General features: G+C 36.5%; 1 protein-coding gene across 1 annotated transcript in view; it reads left to right on the top strand.

The window, feature by feature from the left end:
- Positions 1–20,074, top strand: part of ME2 (malic enzyme 2) — a 53,260-nt gene extending 33,186 nt beyond the window's left edge. The window contains exons 12-16 of the mRNA XM_068993729.1: positions 42–184; positions 5,755–5,857; positions 14,827–14,897; positions 15,382–15,480; positions 19,535–20,074. Of these exons, the coding sequence (XP_068849830.1) occupies positions 42–184; positions 5,755–5,857; positions 14,827–14,897; positions 15,382–15,480; positions 19,535–19,702 (584 nt within the window). The 3' untranslated portion in view covers positions 19,703–20,074. The remainder of the gene's footprint in view (positions 1–41; positions 185–5,754; positions 5,858–14,826; positions 14,898–15,381; positions 15,481–19,534) is intronic.
- Positions 20,075–21,972: the final 1,898 nt, after the last annotated feature.

The following is a 21,972-nucleotide window of genomic DNA, read 5'->3' on the forward strand; positions in this document are numbered from 1 at the left end:
ACTTGTAATGAAGTTGTTTCCTCCCCCTTTATTTATGATAGGAGTTGCAGGAGCTGGCCGACTTTTCACTCCTGGTGTAATCAAAGCAATGGCTGAAATCAATGAAAGGCCTATAATATTTGCATTAAGTAATCCTACGGCACAGGCTGAGTGCACAGCTGAAGAAGCATACACACTTACAGAGGTATTAATAACAATATGAAATGGTTATGTCTATGATTTTCCCTCTATTAAGGAGAGTTTAAATTTTAGTTCTTTCGAATTCTTTGTCACTGCCACTGGTTTATATTCCGTTACAAGTATCAACTTATATACCATTGGAACAGTTGGATTTTTCCCTTCCTGTTCCGTAGGGATATAGTTGTAATCACAATGTCATCCCTTTCTGTATTGTTCTTTCAAGTGACCTTTAAGAGTTTCTAGGAAGTAGGTTTTTTTCTTTTTAATTTGGTTACAATATTGTGTTAGTTTTTAAGTATACAGCAAAGTGATTTGGGTTTGTTTGTTTGTTTCAGTTTTTTGTATTCTTTTCCATTATAGGTTTCTACAAGATATCAAATGTAGTTCCCTTTGCTATACAGTAAATCCTTACTGTTCAGGAAGTGATTTTTAAAACCTTGCTTAACAGTGATATATAGCAGTAATTATTGAGTCATGCCCTTAAGAATAATTCATATGTCTTAATTTTTAGTGTTCTGTCTCTATTAAAAGTTGTTTTATTATGGAAAATTTGAAGTATATACAAAAGTAGAAAGAATGATATAATTTAACTCCCATGTACCAATGTTTTTGTTATTTAGTTGCTAAGTCATATCTAAATCCTTTGTGACCCCGTGGACTGTAGACAGCCAGGCTCCTCTGTCCATGGGATTTTCCAGGCAAGAATACTGGAGTGGGTTCCCTTCTCCAGGGGACTTCCCGACCTAGGGATTGAACCCAGGTCTCCTGCATTGTAGGTGGATTCTTTAGCGGTGAACCACTGGGGAATCCCATCATGTATGAATATTCTGCTTCAGAAGTGGTCAGCTTATTGCCAGTCTTATTTCTCTGACATCCTACTTACCTTATATTAGGAAGCCAGCCTCAGGTGTATCATTTCATTATTAATATTACAGTATATCTCTCAAAAGTTAAGAATTCTTAAAAAAAAAAATCACAGTATCATTATCATACCTAAAATTTATTTCTTTTTAATTTCGATTATTTCTTTATTTTTGGTTGTGTTGGGTCTTCATTGCAGCTCATGGGCTTTCTCTGGTTGCGGCAGATGGGGGCTACTTGTGGTGTGCGGGCTTCTCATTGCTGTGGCCTCATGTGGAGCGCAGGCTCTAGGTGCATAGACTATCACACTTCACAGTTTTAACAATTTTTGAATGTTTATTTGATGCTTTTGTATAGCTCTTGGTTCTCTACTAAAATTTTGTCTGTCATTTAATTTCTTGAATATATGAATTATAGTTTAAGTATATGATAGTAACAAATATCTCACTCTCTATCAATCCATTTCTATTATGTGTTTTGTTTTCTTCTTGGTTATCCAGTTCTTGTCTTCGTAAGCCGACTTTAGCTTTTCACTTCCTTGTTGAGTGCTAGGTAGTGCAAATAAAGAATTGTAGCAATAATTTGAGGCTCGAGATGAAGTTAGCTTCCTCCACAGGGACTTCACCTATCCTTCTGGAGACTGTTTGTCTGGGGTAGTGGTGGTTGGTGGTTTAGTCACTAAGTCTGTCTGGTTCTTTGTGACCCCCTGGGCTGTTGCCTACCAGGCTCCTCTGTCATGGGATTCTCCAGGCAAGAGTACTGGAGTGTAGCCATTTCCTTCTCCAGGAGACCTTCCCGACCCAGGGACTCAACATGTCTCCTGTGTCTCCTGCTTGGCAGGCAGATTCTTTACCACCAAGTCACCTGGGAAGCCCTCTTTTCTGGGGTAACTCCCCATAGTTCATCAGGATGTAGTCCATGAGAGGCCTCCTCTGTTTTCACAGTTAACCTTTTCTCTGGAGTATAAGTCAAAAACCCTGGAGTATTTATTGGTACACCACCCGCACCCCTAGTGGTCTCTAAACTTTACTTTTTTTTTTTATCATCATGGGACTCGTGACACTTTTGCTGTTCAGGCTCTCAGCCACAGATTTTCCTTTTGAAATCACTCACCTGAAGGAGGAGAGCTTCCAATGCTGAGTTTGAATGTCTTGTTCTCCTCTTTTTTTGAATCTTGACCATCTCTACCTCCAAGCCCTCCCTACCTGGGTAGCACTCCTACTTCCTTGAAACATCTGTTTAATATATTTTATAGAGTTTTTCTCAGTGTTACCAAAGGGAGAATTGGTGTGAAGCAACCTAGAAGACTATTCCCAAAGTAGAACTCTGTCTCAGAACTTTCTGAACTTCATATTCATGCTCTTGATATATTTAGCATTTTTTTTCTCATTGTTATAAGTTTTATTTTGACACATATATTCTTTCAAAATTCCTTCTGAGTCTGTATTGCCATTTTGGTTCAGTTCATTTGCTCAGTTGTGTCTGACTGTTTGCGACCCCATGGACTGCAGTGTGCCAGGCTTTCCTGTCCATCACCAACTCCCGGAGTTTACCCAAACTCATGTCCATCAAGTCGGTGATGCCATCCAACCATCTTATCCTCTATCGTCTCCTTCTCCTCCTGCCTTCAATCTTTCCCAGTATCAGGGTCTTTTCCAATGAGTCAGCTCTTCACATCAGGTGGCCAAAGTATTGGAGTTTCAGCTTTAGCATCAGTCTTTCCAATGAATATTCAGGACTGATTTCCTTTAGGATGGACTGGTTTGATCTCCTTGCAATCCAAGGGACTCTCAAGAGTCTTCTCCAACACCACAATTCAAAAGCATCAATTCTTTGGCGCTCAGCTTTCTTTATAGTCCAACTCTCACATCCATACATGACCACTGGAAAAACCATAGCTTTGACTAGATGGACCTTTGTTGGCAAAGTAATGTCTCTGCTTTTTCTAGATTGGTCATAACTTTTCTTCCAAGGAGCAAGCGTCTTTTAATTTCATGGCTGCAGTCACCATCTGCAGTGATTTTGGAGCCCCCAAAAATGAAGCCTGTCACTCTTTCCATTGTTCTCCCATCTATTTCCCATGAAGTGATGGGACCAGATGCCATGATCTTCGTTTTTTGAATGTTGAGTTTTAAGCCAGCTTTTTACTCTCCTCTTTCACTTTAATCAAAACTAAAAGTTATCCCCCAAATTATCAATTAGTCTTATACAATGCCTATTTGATATGTATACTACGTGTATTATGGGCCTTGGCGTTTCCAAAATATAAAAACCTTAAATGTTTTGGGTGATAGTAGTATATCAGTAGAAGACTGTTCAAACATTTAAGAATTTTATTTTTTAAGATGTACACTGAATGAGTTACAACTCCCCAAGGAGACTGGTTTGATATAGTCTATTCTGTTAGTTCTCAGTTGCAAATTTTTACATAATTTTTTCCTTAGTGTTACATAAAATAATGATATAAATATATTTATTTGTAGTTACTGTTTAAATGTTTAGTGTCCTTTTGTTTTTGGTGGAGGGATGTTTTGGTGTTACTCTAACTCCCTCTGCTGCTGAGTGAGAAAAATTCGTAAAAAAAAGTTTTTCATATTTTATTGGTCAGTTGCTCCTAGAACAAAGAACTTCTACTGAACATGGACTTCAGAATGAGAATTCTGTTAATAAGTTCTTGCCACTATAGGTTGATTATGAAAGAAGAATTTTAAAAAGATGACCTGGAGAAGATGAACTGCAGTTGAATCTTGCCATTCTAGAGAAGATGCCCAAGATCTTTCTAAATCTCCAAATTTACTGATGCCATGAGGACATAACATTTTTCCCATGAAGAGCTATATTTCACAGCCCACTTTATAAATCTATTAAAATTAATGGTGGCACAAAGATAACCTATATTATACACATTATGGTAACACACATGGCATTAGCCATGAACTAACCCTTAATCTGGCTTCCCTGTGGCTCAGCTGGTAAAGGATCCACCTGCAATGTGGGAGACCTGGGTTCGATCACTGGGTTAGGAAGATGAACTGAAGAAGGGAAAAGCTACCCACTCCAGTATTCTGGCCTGGAGAATTCCATAGACTGTATAGTCCATGGGGTCACAAAGAGCTTGACACGACTGAGAGACTTTCACTTTCACAACCTAAATCTTCAGAGAAAAAATTTTTTGTCACAAATAAAGCTATGCTTAGAACAGTTGGAGAATGGGAATAGCTATAGCTGTCTGGATTTGTAGGTCCAAGACAGTCACCTGGGCCCACCACTGGCACAGTTGACTTGTTTCTGTACCTAAACCTGAGATCATTTTGAAACTGCAAGTATGTCTTATAAAAGTAATCATTACTATACATAGTAGATCTTCACATTGTCCAAAGGGTCAAATTCTTGAGTACTAAATCCACTAGGGTCTACTGTCTTTGAGAGGACACTCACTCTGGGTATAAGACACATGCTTGCGTGTGCTCGTGCTCAGTCATGTCTGACTCTTTGCAACCCCGTGGACTGTAGCCCACTAGGCCCCTCTGTCCATGGAATTTCCCAGGCAAGAATATTGGAATGGGATGCCATTCCCTCCTCCAGGGAAATCATCCCAACCCAGGGATTCAACCCACGTCTCTTGCACCTCTTGCATCGGCAGGTGGCTTCTTTACCGCTGCGCCGCCTGGGAAGCCCAATACACATCTTTTGATGTAGGGAGAAGCAGACAAAGCGTTATCTAAACACTTAGTGTATTATGGACTTCCCTGGTGGCTCAGTCGGTAAAGCATCTGCCTACAATGCAGGAGACCAGGTTCGATCCCTAAATTGGGAAGATTCCTTGGAGAGGAAAATGGCAACCTACTCCAGTATTCTTGCCTGGAAAATCCCGTGGACGGAGGAGCCTGGTAGGCTATAGTCCGTGGGGTCACAAAGAGTCAGACATGACTGAGTGGCTTCACTTTCACTTTTAATGTATTACATGACATTCCAGAGCACAGTACTAAAATCGATCGATACAACAATTTTGGAGACTTCCTTTTCTTTAGAAGACAACACGCCATATTTTTTTGGAGTGACTGGTTATACCATATGCCTTTTTTATAAACTGGGGCGCACTGTAGCATAATAGAAAAACCATGTGTTTTAGAGTTATGAAAATCTGGGTTCAAGTTTAATGGCTACAGTTGTGGTGCATTACTTTTTACAAAGTATTTGGAAATATTTAAGCCTTAGCTTTCTGAGATTTTTAAAAAAAATATGTATTAGTGAAATGAGATGATGGTAATCTTACAAGCCTTTGTGTGGGTTAAATTAACTGAGTTAACACATATAAAGCACCTGGTACAGAGCCAAAAACGCAGATGTACAGTAAATGGTAGTGATATAATTTTTGATGTTTCCCTCTCACTCACATGTTTATAGTAGTCTTTATTTATTATTAGGGATGATATTTTCTTGCCATCTACATTTTTAAAGTTTTAAAGGAAAGAGGATTGTTAGGTTTTAAATTTATTAATGGACATTTTTCAACTTTATTTGAATGTATGCTGTGCATAAAACAAACCTCATTCTAATAAGAATTTTAATAAAAGGATTGTGTTCTAAAGTAAATTGTGCCTTTTGCAGGTAATATGTTGGTCTGCTACAGAGTTTAATTTTGTTTTCATTCACCTCAATTTTCTAGTCTACATAAAGTGAAAAAATTGAGGTTATTTCATTTCTCAACAGGGAAGGTGTTTGTTTGCCAGTGGCAGTCCGTTTGAGCCAGTGAAACTCAGTGATGGGCAAGTCTTTACACCAGGCCAAGGAAACAATGTATATATTTTTCCAGGTAAGTGCCATCATTGTGTTAGAGTAATCATTTGTTACAGTAAAATTCTTCTTGAAATTCTTCAGAAATTAATATTTGAAAACCAACAGCATTTATGGGATTTTGCTATAACTGTACAGGAAAAGTCAAGGAATTCAGCAAATCCGTTGTGCTCTATTTCCCCTGAAAATTTATTTAATCATACTGTTCATTAAATTTGTTTTTATTGTAGAAATAAAATAGTACATGGTTCATAAAAATGCAAAAGGAACAGAATGTTAAAAAATTAACCCTCTTTACTGATACCCCTTATCATACTTGATACCTCCTTATCATACTTGCATATTTATCATGACTGGCACACGTGTCTCCCCTTATCTTGATTCTTCCAACTCTAGACTGATACATGTGAACTTCCAACTATGACATCTAAGTTACAGTCCACACATACCTCCTATTACCTTCCTTTCTCTCTCAATTTCTGTTACTACTTTTAGTTTTCCTAGTCATCAGCTTTATCTCCACATAATGAACTTAAAAGAGCTTTTGTAAGCAATTTAAGATAGTTTTTATTAGCTTGCCATAGTGAAAAATGAAAAAAAAAATCTGGTATTTAGCTTCCTTATCTCTCTCTCTCTTTTTTTTTTAATATAACAGTTGATGTCCTAGTAGCCTCTTTTATTTATTTATTCTTGGAGAAAACTTTATTTTTTTTCTTTCTTTTTTTTTAAATTTTACTTTACAGTACTGTATTGGTTTTGCCATACATTGACATGAATCTGCCACGGGTGTACATGAGTTCCCAATCCTGAACTCCCCTCCCATCTCCCTCCCCATATCATCTCTCTGGGTCATCCCAGTGCACCAGCCCCAAGCATCCTGTATCCTGTATCGAACCTAGACTGGTGATTCGTTTCTTACATGATAGTATAGATGTTTCAATGTCATTCTCCCAAGTCATCCCACCCTCTCCCTCTCCCACAGAGTCCAAAAGTCTGTTCTATACATCTGTGTCTCTTTTGCTGTCTCGCATACAAGGTTATCATTACCATCTTTCTAAATTCCATATATATGTGTTAGTATACTGTGTTGGTGTTTTTCTTTCTGGCTTACTTCACTCTGTATAATCGGCTCCAGTTTCATCCACCTCATTAGAACGGATTCAAATGTATTCTTTCTGATGGCTGAGTAATACTCCATTGTGTATATGTACCACAGCTTTCTTATCCATTCGTCTGCTGATGGACATCTTTTATCTCTTATTTCATCTCTCAGCTATCATTGGTTAATATTTCTGTTGTAGAGAAATTCTTGAAATTTACAGTGTATTTTGTTGTTTTCCATGTTTTGTCTTTGGATTGATTCTGAAATTAACTTATTATATGTTATTCATGTCTAAACAAGAGTGTGGTTTGATAAATACAGTAGAACATGCAATTCTATATCACAAAATTTTTGACATTCGAAGTCTTTTAAGTGTCAGGTGTAACGAATCCTCCTTTAATTTCTTGCTTGCTTGCTTCATTTCATCTAATCCTACCCCACAGTAAATCATTTCCGTGGTGGTTCTCTTGCCCATGTACACTGTTCCTTTCTATTCCTTTGCTGATGTTAGCCTGAGCTATTTAAATTCCACTTGGTTTTCTTTTAAATTCCTTTGTTGTTGTTGTTCAGGTGCTAAGTTGTGTCCTCTTTTGTGATCCCATAGACTGTAGCCTACCAGGCTCCTCTGTCCATGGAATTTCCCAGACGGGAATACTGGAGTCGATTGCCATTTCCTTCCCTATGGAATACATCTTTGAATAAGTTTTTGTTTTTAATAAAGCATGAATGAAAACTGAGTTTTAATGTATATGAAATGTCTTTATTTTTTTCTCTCGGTTGGTTGGGTAAAGATTTGCAGATTCAAAGTCTTCTTTTTAGTTGTGCCATGTGGCTAGCTGGGTCTTAGTTTACTTCCCCAACCAGGGATCGAACCCAGGGCCCCAGCAGTGAGAGCACTGACTACTAACCACTGGACTGCTAGGAAATTCCCTCAAAGTCATTTTGTCAGACCTTTGGAAACATTTCTCCATTCACTTTTAGTGGCCAGTGTTGCTGACAGAAAACCTGGTGTTGATGAGATTCTCATTCTGTTATACATACTGGTTTTGTGTCCCTGAAAATGTTTCAGTGTTGTCTTTATCTTTAGGATTTCTGAAAGATTAGTAAAATGCATTCAGGTTTGGGCTTTATTTCCATTTATCATGCATGTCTGCAAGTGGGCCAATTCACTATATCTTCTTTTCCAAAGGATTTTTTTTTTCCTGTTTTTATTTTCCCCCATTAATTTCCTTCCATTATTTGTTTTTTCCTTATGGAACTTGGGTTAGATGACCATGGTCAGATCTCTCTGTTGTCCTTGACTTGTAAATTTTATTCATATTTTAGCCTCTTGTCTTTTTTGTTCTGTAATATGGGGGATTTCTCTGGTGTTGATTCATTCATCTGTATCTATTTTGTTTTTTAACACTTCTAGTATATGTTTTGTTTCAATAGTCTTCTTTCTTTTTATTATGGAAAATTTCAAGCATATACAAAAATAGAGGGAAGAATGAAGTCCCATGTTACCTTCTCCCACCTTTTGGCAGTTATCAACTGGTAGCTGATATATTTAATCTATATTCCCACCCATTCCACCTTCACTGGGCTATTTTAAAGCAAATCAGAGACATCATATAATTTCATTAATAAGTACTTCCGTATGTGTCACTAAAAAAGTGAAAACTTTTTTTACTTAAACATAACCATAGTACTGGTCACATCAAAGAAAATAAATGATAATTGCTTAATAGCATATCAACTCAGTAGGGTCAAATATTTTTTTTATTCCCAGTAACCTTTTATTCATAGAATAACTCTTTAATGGCCACTTTTCTTTTTAAAGCTAGCAATGTCCTTTCAGATCTCTTCCTAGAGTTAGTAAGATTCTTTTAAATATTTTTTCTTTTGTGTTGTTTTATTTTCCAGCAATTTCTGGTGATCCTTTGTTTATTTGTTTTAATGAAAGAATCACACAGAGTAAAACAGTGGCTTGGCATGAATTTCCTTTGTACTTGTGTCTTTCTCCTTGTGGGCCTCTCCCTGAGGAACTGCAGCTAGCTGTAAGATTTTATGACAGGTAGAGCTATAGCATGTAAAGGCTGGCATCAAGGCAGCATGTTATTATAACTCTTGTTAAAATAAAGATTTGGGACCTATGAATATCCTGGTGCTCTTTCCTCCTTTTCACCCACGTAATTGTGGTTGTCTTAGAGTTTCACTCTGCTTGTCTCTTGAGAGATAGCATCTGTAACAGAAATTCTCCCATCGTTGACTATCTCTTTCTAGAACTTGATAATGTTCAAAATCAGTCTGTCCCATCCAACATTGTTTCTCTAGCATAAAGCCTTAAAAACATAAATACTTTTCTGTTGACTTACCAAAGCCATTTTTAATATTGCATTTGACCAATAGAGCACTTGACAGTTGATTACTATAACAGTTCCCTGTCCTAACTTAACAATAACAGTTATTAGGACTGTAAATACAGACCTAAAAATGACTTGGTAGCAGAGGTTAAAATGGATTTAAAAACAAGATTGGACAAAAGAATGTTCATGAAGCAAGTAAAAACTTAAGGCTCTGTTAGAGTTGTGTGCTCTAGTAGTTATAATTGGATGAACAACAGAAATAAAACCTGAAAAGGGACTGAGGTTTCCTAATGAGGAAAAAGTGGCCGAGAAGTAAAGGTGTCCTTCTCAGCGAGCGAGGACAAGAGTTGGAGTCTGGCGCCTGTGGAGGGTGGGCTGCTAGTGAACCATCTCCTTCTCTCGGCTGAAACCCTGAAGGACTGTACTTTGGAGTGTGGGGATAGTTTACCTTTGAAGTTACCTGTAAAACCTCAAGCGTTTGTCTTGGCCTTAGAGTGCGCAGAAGTGCTCAGCAGAAACAGACAAAAATCTTCTCTGGTACAAGACAACAGTATCCTGCTCCTCAAGTTACTCTTACAAATAAATCTTCAAATTGAACCCCAGTTAAGAAATAAAAAAGAAATGAGGCACATGAAGAGACAAGACAAACATAAGCCAAAAGAAAACAACAAATAACCCTCTGGAACTCTACGTATCAGACAAGTGCTCTGAAACAAATAACTTATTATGTTTGAGATAAAAGCATTCAGCCACGTAACACTAAATTCTAGAATTGAAAAATACAATAAGTTAACTCAGTTAATGAGGCTAATAGAGATTAGACCAAAGAAAATTAATAAACTGGAAGATAGACCAAAAGAAACAATCAAGAGACAAAAAATATATATATTAATATATTAATTATATTAATCAACATATTAATTGAGGTACATTTAATTGAGGTCCAGAGGGAGCTGAGAGTAAGAATGAAGAATAGGCAATATTTACAGGCTTCATGGCTGAGAATTTCTTAGACCTGACAAAGGACGTCAGTACACAATATCAGGAAGCTTGGTGAAACCCACATCTAGGGACATCATCATGAGGCTTCAGAAAATGTCGACAGAGAGAAGACTACGCATGCAGCCGGAACAAAAAGGTCTCCTTCAAAGGGACAACTGCTAGACCAGCAACTGACTCCTCAGCAGCAGCCAGATGCCGGAAGGCAGTGCAGCGATCTGTGTGAGTGGCTTTACAAAATGCTTGTTAAGCTCAACTCGTTACCCAGTGTGAAGATCTTTCAAGAGTGAAAACGATGAAGACTTTTTAGAAGGAAAAAAAAAAGGTTTCACCATCTGTCTGCAGACATGTAAAAATGTAGAATAAATTCTAAAGAGTATTCCTTAGACAAAGGAAATGTAATTCCAGCTAGAAGTGCAGAGATTTAGGAAAGAATGAAGAGTAAAAAAGCTGTGATTATTTCAGTTAAACAAAAGGAATGTCATATATATAGGGGAAAGCAATCATGATATATGGGATTTTGAAAAATATGTAGACAAAATACACAATAATAAGAGCTTGTTGGTTACATAGAGTTAAACTGTTAAGGAGATACTTCCATTGCCTGGCAGGAGGGTAAATTTAAAATTAGCATGAAACTTTTAATCAGGATGTATGTTACAAATTTGAGGATAACCGCTAGAAAGCTAGGAGAAACCTCCAAGCTATGATAAGAGAATATGAGGGGAGAAAGTGAAATGATTTTTTTTTCTAATTCCAAAGGCAAGAAAGAAGAAAGGGAACATGAAACAGACAAAACAATATAAGAAGACAATAGATCTTGCCCCAAGAAATTTCAAGGAGAGAAAAGAAAAAAGGAGGGAAAGAAATTATCAAAGACTGTTAACATTTCCCCAGATCCAGATTTCCAGATGGGGAGGGCCCACCTACCATGTGCCAGATATGGTGGGTGAGAGTAACATACCTCAAGGCACATCACTGTGAAATTACAGAACATTAGATACAAAAGAAAAAAAAAAAGATCCTACATAATTCCAGAGATGCAAAAAAAAAAAAAAAGATAATCACAGGAAAAGGATCTGGAATCACATTGTCACCAGACTTGTCAACAACAATGTTGGAAGCTGGAAAGTATTGAAATAACGTGTCACAATTCTGAAGGAAAATTACTTCCAAACTAGCATTCTAAACCCAGACAAACTATCAAATAAGTGGAAGGTAGTAAAAGTGTGTGTGTGCATGTGTGTTGAGGGACCAGTGGGGGCTCTTCAAAAATGCAAGATTTAAAAAAATTTATCTCGCATGTACTGTTCTTTAGAAAACACTGGAGAGTATAGCCTACAAAAAAAAAAGAGCAAAAATACTAGGAAGAAGTGAGATGTAGGAAATGGACTCAACTTAGAAGCAAAGGGAATCTATATGAAGATGAAGAGTTTCCAGGAATAGCACCGTATCTAGGATGGAGAGCAACAAGGCCAGATTGGAGCTTCAGCAGATTTTTTCTGAGGATGAAACGAGAGAAATGTGAGGTTGTTGAAATTGCTAGGTGATTGAGACAACTAAATGAATGAGTGTCTCAGCATGAAATAATTTTAAGTACTCAAAAATCAAAGGAAAAGCAAAAAGACAGTAACTTCAGGGGAAATAAAGTTATGTAGAAGAGGAAAAGTTAAGATACAGTGTTAATACATGGCCTGACTATTAATAGCACTTATGAAGAAAGTCATAATAATATAAACACTGAATATTGATTCAACCAAAATTATGTTCTAACTCTATTGGGAAGAAGGCTGGAAATGTGCCAGAAAGCTAAATATTTCTTTGCCACAGGAACGAGTCCGTGATCTCCAAAACTAAAAGTCAATCATAAGAAATAGAGGCAAGCTGTGTGAGAGAGAAATGTTATTAGGTTAGTGAGAAAGCAATTGTGGTTTTGGACCCTGGATTTTAAGTCATTGTAACTAGGTTCATCATGACTTCCCTGATGGCTCAGCAGTAAATTATCCTCCTGCAATTCAGCAGACACAGGTTCAAGCCCTGGGTCAGGAAGATACCCTGGAGAAGGAAATGGCAACCCACTCCAGTGTTCTCGCCAAGAGAATCCCATGGACAAAGGAGCCTGGCGGGTCACCAAGAGCCGGACACGACTGAGCGCACATGCACATAACTAGACTCAAATACATATTTATTAATCAAAATAGAAACCACTACAATGAACACATTTTTGCCGATGAGAAGTTTGTTTATTCTTGTAGCACAAGAATCTGTGCTTTCAGATTTGAGGAACTCTCAGAAAGCATTTTCTGCGTCCTGCTGATTATGGAAGCTGGTTTTCTCTGCAAAAAGTTGTTGAGATGCTTGAAGAAGTGGTAGTCAGTTGAGAAGAGGTCAAGAGAATACGGTGGATGAGGCAAAACTTTATAGCCCAATTCATTCAATTTTCGAAGCATTCTCTGTATGACGTGCAATTGGGCATTGTGAGAAAAATTGGGCCCTTTCTGTTGACCAAGACTGGTTGCAGACATTGCAGTTTTTGGTGCATCTCATTCATTTGCTGAGCATACTTTTCAGATGTAATGGTTTCACCAGGATTTAGAATCCTATAGTAGCAGCAGCAGCAGCAGTGGATCATAGGGCCAGCAGACCACCAAACACTGACCATAACCTTTTTTTGGTGCAAGTTTGGCTTTGGGAAATGCTTTGGAGCTTCTTCTCTATCCAAGCACGGAACTGGTTATTGCCTGTTGTATCAGTTCAGTTCAGTCGCTCAGTTGTGTCCGACTCTTTGCAATCCCATGAATTGCAGCACACCAGGCCTCCCTGTCCATCACCAACTCCCGGAGTTCACTCAAACTCACGTCCATTGAGTAGGTGAGGCCATCCAACCATCTCATCTCTGTCGTCCCCTTCTCCTCCTGCCCTCAATCTTTCCCAGCAGCAGGGTCTTTTCAAATGAGTCAGCTCTTCACATCAGGTGGCCAGAATATTGGAGTTTTTCAGCTTCAACATCAGTCTTTCCAATGAACACCCAGGACTGATCTCCTTTAGGATGGACTGGTTGGATCTTCTTGCAGTCCAAGGGACTCTCAAGAGTCTTCTCCAACACCACAGTTCAAAAGCATCAATTCTTCAGTGCTCAGCTTTCTTTACAGTCCAACTCTCACATCCATACATGACTACTGGAAAAACCATAGCCTTGACTAGATGGACCTTTGTTGGCAAAGTAATGTCTCTGCTTTTTAATATGCTATCTAGGTTGGTCATAACTTTTCTTCCAAGGAGTAAGCGTCTTTTAATTTCATAGCTACAGTCACCATCTACAGTGACTTTGGAGCCCCAAAAAATAAAGTCAGCCACTGTTTCCACCATCTATTTGCCATGAAGTGATGGGACCAGATGCCATGATCTTCGTTTTCTGAATGTTGAGCTTTAAGCCAACTTTTTCACTCTCTTCTTTCACTTTCATCAAGAGGCTCTTTAGTTCTTCACTTTCTGGCATAAAATCCACTTTTTGTGACACATCACAATCCAATCAAGAAATGGTTTGTTGTTGTCGCATAGAATAAGAGAAAGTGACACTTCCAAATGACTGGTTTTTTTTTTCATTTTTAGTCAGCTCAGGAGGAACCCACTTACTGAGCTTTTGCATCTTTCCAATTTGCTTCAAATGCTAAACGACCGTAGAATGGTCAATGTTGAGTTCTTCGGCAACTTCTTGTGTAGTTGTGAGAGGATCACCTTCAATGATTGCTCTCAGTTGGTTGTTGTCAACTTCTAGTGGCTGGCCACTATGCTTCTCATTTTCAAGGCTCTTGTCTCCGTTGCAAAATTTCTTGAACTGCCACTGCACTGTACATTCGTTAGCAGTTTCTGGGCCAAATGTATTGTTGATGTTGTGAGTTGTCTCCACTGCTTTACATTCCATTTTGAACTCAAATAAAAAAATCACTTGAATTTGCTTTTTGTATAACATCACTTCTGTAGTTTGACATAAATATAAACAGCATGTAATAAGTCATTAGCAAAAAAAAGCAAAAAATGTACATTAAAACGATATATATAACATGACCACATTTATTTAAGAATGCATTCCAATATCAAGTGGCAAAATTCAACAATGCAAAACTGCAGTTACTTTTGCACCAAACTAATTAAAATAATTGGCTAAGAGAATTAAAAATAGTCACCTCTGTAGAGCAAGAAATAGAGGATTAGAGATGGACTGGGAATTAATGTTTTTGTAACAACTGTTGATGACTTATATACATTTGTGAATTTGATAAATGTGAAAACTAAATTGCAAAAAGCCCTTGATATTTCTAAGATTATTTTTTCTAGTAAATGAGAATTGTAATAGTCAGAGATCATTTGATTTTAGTGCTCAGATTTCTGTTTTCTCTTGGCTGCTTTGTTTTTTCAGAGAGGTTGTTTGAGGGAGGGATGCCTTACCATTAATTTGGTTTAAATCTAGGAATTTATTTCACTCCTTTCATAATTTGAAGTGACCTTACTAAGAAAACTATTTTAAATGTATTCCAGGTGTGGCTTTAGCTGTTATTCTCTGTAACACCCGGCATATTAGTGACCATGTGTTCCTGGAAGCTGCAAAGGTAAGTGTTTTAAATATTGTTTGGTTATTTTATAAAGGATGAATTATAAAAATGAATGGATCTTAAAAACAGAGAATGAGTTAAATTTGCCTTATGAATGAAAAGGAAATGACTCATCTGTTGTTTTCTTGATATACCTTCTTCTACATAAAATTAGTTTACCATGATTTTTCCAGTGTTTAATTGCAAGCTGTGAATCCTTTCATATATACTTTATCTGTATTATACATATCTGAAGGTTACATAATTGTGACAGCACAGATAAAATGTCTTTAAATATGATTAGAAGTCTTTAAATAAATCTAAATATTTACTGTTTAGTGGAAAGCAGTTTTAAATTCTGCAGTGGATTAAGCGTATTCCTGCTAGAATCGAGACTACCAGAGAATTATTCTCTGTTCCCCCAACCCTTTTCCCATTTCATTAGTCCTTATTACTCTCTTATTTAAGCAAACAAAAATGAAATTCTTTTCTCTCTCTTCAGGCTCTGACAAGTCAGTTAACAGATAAAGAGCTGGCTCAGGGGAGACTTTACCCACCACTTTCTAATATTCAGGAAGTTTCTATTAACATTGCTATTAAAGTAAGTAATAATTTATACCTCTTCACAGAAATTTTAGTGGTGTTTTTACAGAACTAACACAGGTTCGAGAAAACTTGGGAACATTTAGAGTGCAAACAAGAAATTTTATGTTGCTCATATTCTTACTACCAGAATGTAACTCTCCTTTGATACCTTCTAGTCTTTTTTTTTCTTTCCACAAACATATAAAATGCACACATGTGTAGTCACCTATGCCTGTTTTTAAAACTGATTCCTCACTGCATTTTTTCCACTTAATATATTCTAAGTATAGTATGTAAATCAATAATAATTCTTAGGAACACTAATATTTGTGGAATTCTCTTTGTTGTAAGATCATAATTTGTTTAACCATTTATCGGTTTGGGGGGGACATTTAAGCATCTTCTGTTTCATTAGAAATAATATTATAGTGAATATCCTTAGATAATATTTTAGTGAACATCCTCAGATAATATTACAGTGAACATCCTCAGATAATATTACAATGAACATCCTTAAATAAGTCTTTATATGCATTTGTGATCATTTTTTCTTTAGGTAAATTTCTTATCATAAGAACAAAAGGATTGACATGTTAATGCTTCTGATAAACATTGCCAAATGATTTTTCAGAAAAAAAAGTATTGATTTATACTGCCCTGTTAGGTAGGAATGTATTCTGCCAATACTGAGAATTATTTTTTTAATTGCACATGTTATTTTCATTTAAAGCATTCACTTTATTAAATCGAAGAATATTTTTGTTTTTATTGAACAATAGTATTCTTTCTGTATTTGTCTTCTACTTCCTAACAGCAGGCTCTTTAAACAGTAAGGGCAATGATCCTTTTGTTTTCTGTGCTGTAGGTATTTTCCCCTTTGTCATTTATTTTAACTTACTGCCATTTTTCACATTTTCTTTAATGGAATGATCTGTTTATTTTATGGATTGTTTTCTTACCTCCTGTGGATGTTGATGCTTTCTTCCTCTCCGAAGTCATAAATGTCTACCTGTATTTTCTAATAACAGAAAACTTTTTAATCCCTCTGAGGTTTTAGTGTATGATATGAGACAGAGAAACATTCTTTCCTGAAAAGTTAACCAGTTGTCTCAGCACCAACTGACTGGGAATGCTACTCTTGTTAACATAGAAACAAACATTGGTTCCTTTACTAGGAGTCTGTTGTGACCATATTTGCCTATTATTAGGCACTGTTTTTGTTTAATAATGTTTGCTATTTGATACTACACATTATACATATGAAACCATCATTACAGGATTTTCTTTCTATTCTGGCCTTTTTATTCTTTTGGATGAATTTTTGAATTCAAAACCCTTCAAACTGAGACTGTGTCATATTTATAAATTGGTGAAATTGAGTCTGTCTGTATTGACTCTTCCCTACTCGATATCTCTCTCTCCATTTACGAAGGTTTTAGTCTAAGTTTTTCAATATAATTTTGTTGTTTTCTTCATTGAAATGTGGCATGTTTCCTATTGCTTATTTTCATAGATATCCAAAATTTTTGTTATCCTTTAAAATAACATTTTCCCTTTCCATATATATTTCCTCGTTGGTCATTTCTAATATACAGGGAAGGTATTTATTTGATAACAGGGTTCTTTGTTGAACTAAGTTAATTCTTTTGGAATTGTTGAGTTGTGAATTATCTGAAAATGACTGTTTTTTAATTTATATAACTCACTTTTTCCCTATTTTACTAAGTTACTTGCTATGTAAGAGCAGTTTTAAACAATTGAGTTGATAAGGGCACACATCCTTGTATTTTAATAAGGATTGAAATAAGTACTTGTAAAATCTTTTTGAAGAAGTAGGCTTATGTTCCTACTATTTACTAAGATTTTCTTTTTTATTTTTGGCTGCTCTGCATGGCTTGTGGGATCTCAGCACCCCAACCAGGGAGTGAACCCGGGCCTCAGTTCCACTAGGCCACTGGGAAACTCCCAAGATTTTCATAAATATCAGGATTAGATATAGAATTTATCAACGCACTTTCAACTTAAATGCTGATGATCATAAAATTTTACCCCTTTGAGTATTAATGTTATTATTGTATTATATTAATACTTATAAAATAAGCAAAGATTGGAAATTGATAAAGAATGATATGCCTAGGAAATAATCAATTCAGTTGACCTGGAGTCTAGAATATAGTTAGGAAAAAGGCATTAGTAAGATTTGAAATTAAGACTGGCTGTACAGATACACAAATGCCAGATTTAGGACTCTGAATACTATTGTAAAACAACTGAAGAACTTAGAGCTCAGCATTTAGATGAGTAGAGTTCAACTTTAGAATGTTATAGGTGGGACAGATTTTGGAAGATACCAGTCAATTAGATTACTAGCATGTCCACATGAAAGGTAATATATAAGGAAAAAGAAGATCTGTGCTTGGGGGTGGTATGGGAGCAGAAACCCCAGGATTGTGTCTCTTCCGCCTCTTCCTCCTTCTGTGTCCTAAAGTTTTCCTTTTTAGGGGCCAAGGGATCAGGAGAGTAGACAGTGCTTTGTGTCTGTCCCTCAACACTACCCAGAGCCACCAGGCAGCTCCACATAGCCACTGGTCACCTGCTGGATATATGTGCAACCAAGGAGGGCTTGATCTCAGGCCCTGCCCTCAGTCTTTCCTGTGGACACAGACGTGTTTCCTACAATAGACTAGACAATACGGGTGACCCTTGAACAATGCGAAAGTTAGCTGCTGACTCTCTGCGCAGCTGAAAATCTACCTATTACCTTACTGTTGGTCCTCAGGGTCTGAAGTTCTGCATCCACAAATTCAGCCAACTGGGAATCATGTGGTATATATTTAGTAAACGAAATTCACATATAAGTGGACCTGTGCAGTGCAAACCCTTGTTGTTTGAGGTCAACTGAATGTGACACATTTTCCATCACAAAATATCATGAGAGTGAGCTCCTAAGACCAAGGATTACCTTTAATAGCCGTCATTTTTCCTTAAATATTCCTTTTAGAAAACTGAAAGAACTAATAGTAATCATCATTTAGAATGAAAATTAGAGGAGGAGACATAATTGTTTGAAGAAAATTTTTTTCCTATCATTTATCACTACATTTTTAAAAATTAGACCATAACTTGAGAACTTAACTATGTGATAGACACTGTGCTACCCTGTGAGGAAGCTTTTTCATTCTGCCTCATTTTACAACATAACCAAGACTCAGAGGGTTTATCTTCACCACCAGTCATGATGTGTGGCTTGCTACAAAGATCAGAAATTCATTCAAGCCAGTGTAGGTGGGAAGTACCTAACCTAACTTTTTAGAGTGGTCTGTGGTCTAGTCTCAAAATGCTCTGCACTTGAAACATATTTCTCACTTTTAAATACCCTGGGCAAGTTACTTAAACTCCTCAGACTTTGTTGTTCTCATGTATAAAATGAGAATAATAATAATAGTACTTATAGGATTCTTGTGAGGGTTAAATGAGATACCCATGTAAAGCACATAAAAACATGGCTGACACTCAGTGATGGTGGTGCTGAGTTATTACCGTGTATAGGTTCCAGCCCTTACTTTACTTGACCTTACAGTTCTAGTGTCCAACACTGGTTTGTAATAATTTCTGTGTCCTTTTATCGAAATTATAGAGCAAAAACACCTGGCTCACTTGGGTTAGAGTTTCACCGTAGCCCCGTCAGCTGTGACCAGGAAGTAGAATCTCCTACACACGTCTCAGCAGGGCTGTGGGAAAGGACACAGGCAGGGAAGGCTGCCCAAGCAGGTCTGCTGGACCCGTACACGGTAAAGCAGAAAGTTACTTCAGTGTCAAGGAACTGTTGATATTTCAGGGCAAGGGGAACTTTAAAGTCACTTTAAAACATATCAAACGTATGGTGAGAGTGCAGATATTTTTAATCTTCTAATAGTTTCTGAATGTTTTAAAGTGAGTCCAAGTAATGTTATTTTTTTCTTTTGAAAAAAACACCATCCTTCCAAATTCATTACTTTGTGTTTTAATAATACCTTTTCTTTTAAATAGGTTAATACTGAGAGCCATGCAGTAATCTTATTATTTTTCAGGTTACAGAATACCTGTACGCTAATAAAATGGCTTTCCGATACCCAGAACCTGAGGACAAGGCCAAATACATTAGAGAAAGAATATGGCGGAGCGAGTACGATTCCCTGCTGCCCGATGTGTATGAGTGGCCAGAGGCTGCGGCGCACCCTCCCCCGATAACAGAATAGAAGCACACCACAGACACTTCCCATGCGTCAGGGAGCTCCTTTTTTCAGACAGAAACAGATAGTGTTCTTAACTTCATGCTTTTTTCTGTTATTTTTGCCCATGAACCTACGCTTCTGCGCCGGGGCGGATGAGTTGCCTGCTCTGTTAACGCCCACCTGCACCCTGCTATCAAATGACCATAATAATTTTATTCTCATTTGTAGCTCATGTCATATCAGCAATATTAAAAATGTTCTTGTGAATGTCTTCACTTGCGCTCTTGTTCACTCTTAGCAAAAGATTTGCTAGTTACTACTACAGCTAAAAATCTCTCCTCCAGTTCTTGTTGGGCTACTAAAATAGAAATTTACTTCTGTGGATTTGAGTACAGAATTTTGAGAAGAAGCAAAATTTAACCAAATTCTAAGGACAAGTTGTCAGTATCTAAAAATATCCTTTTATATCTGCTTTATTTGACCTTCATCCTCTGAAATCCTTTTCCAGTAGACAGATACAGAAAAATCTACCCTACTATTTATTTTCTGGGACTAAACTGAAGCTTAATTATCAAGTGAAACAGGAACTATTGCTGCCTTTAGACAAATTAGTCATTGTTTTCAACAGTGTGTGAAAGTCACAGTATAATATTGTAAAATAAAGGTAATATCTTAAATTTAATTGCTTTAATTAGGCTATTTTTATTGCATAACTAGAAATTTAGGTTAGCTTATTATGCAAAACACATTTTCATTTTCTCCTGGATGATTCTAAAGAACGAGGTATAGGTAGACCTCATAAATTATGGTTTTTGACATGTGATTTTTAACAAATTGACCATGTGTTTCCCATCCAAATGAGTCACATTTAGACTCATCTACGTGAATCTATACCCTTATTCCAGTAGTGATGGTCTTTATTGAGATAATTTTGGAATGTTCCTATTATACATTCCTTTAAATATCATTAGTACTAATAACTAACTCCTCCATTGAAGATGGATTTAATTTTTTGAAATCACCAAAATTAATTTAGAGCTAAGTGGGAGTGAATAGGTGTTTAGACCAGTAAATGTCATTTTTAGTCCCAGTAACATGGGTAATAACTACCTAGTGAAAAATCGATTTTCTTATGTGGCTTACACATTGGAGAGTTCTAAAAGAAAATCCCAAACATTTTGAGAAGTAGTCTTGCTATATATAACCCTAACATAGTTGCTTTGGGGCAACAAACAAAACTTTAAAATGCCCATTCTACAAGATAAACTATAAAAAATTATGCATAGCTGCATATCAATGTGCACATTATTTGAAGTTTCCCTCCACAGTCCTTAATACGTTAGATGTGATATTCTGGAGCGTGGTAAAAGGGCTTCATTTTTATGTTCCTGTTTCCTTTTACAAAACTAATAGGTAAAGACTAATTGATTCATAGTAATTTTGAATATAATTCAATGTTTTAAGAATGCTCAAAATGGCATTGCCATTTGGAGTATGGAAAAATGCAGTTGGTTAAATATACTTAACAGATGAGTAAAATCAGAGGTATGCTTTATCTGTTTGGTAAAATAAACAATCAGATCACTGTTTGTTTTCCTCAATTAAAGATGAAAGGCTTATGGTTTTCATGTTACCTTTATCAAAATCATCCACAAAAATACTCTGTGAATTCTTGATTTTAGTTTAACATTACAAGTAAAATAATTACAAACCTGTTTTTTCACTCAATTCTTCTTGAAGGTAGGAAAATGCAAAATTAAAGTAATTTTACTCAGATGTTTGCTTATTCAAATGTGTCTAATACAGTTTACATGGAAATATTTTAAGGAAAAAACAATGCTAAATGGCATATAGCCTGCTTATTTAAATAAGACAGAATAAAAGCTGCCTACTCTCATTATGTGTTATTTACCAACCAGAATTTCAACATGTAACAATTTTTGTATGTAAATTAAAATGTTTTATTATTTAAGCTAAGAATACAGGCAGGAACTGTCATAATGGTGGTAGGGGGAGGGGTGGCATCATGGCAACAAATGGGAAAAGAAACAACATTTGAACCTAATAGCAATGGACAGTTATTTTCGTTCTTTTGAAGAAATTCTGTACATCAGGCTATCAAATTATTTAGTAGGGAAAAGTGAGAATGCATGTTTTTCTAATCTGGAATGACCTGTACTGTGAAACAAATTGGATAGCCAGTGAGGGTAAAGGTTTATTGACTATAATGGGAAAAGTGTCAAAGATTTTAGTTAAAAAGATTTTTAAGGGATGGATTCTTAACCAGGAGTGGC

The sequence above is a fragment of the Capricornis sumatraensis genome, chromosome 21, assembly GCF_032405125.1.
Source record: "Capricornis sumatraensis isolate serow.1 chromosome 21, serow.2, whole genome shotgun sequence".
Classification (NCBI taxonomy): Eukaryota; Metazoa; Chordata; class Mammalia; order Artiodactyla; family Bovidae; genus Capricornis; species Capricornis sumatraensis.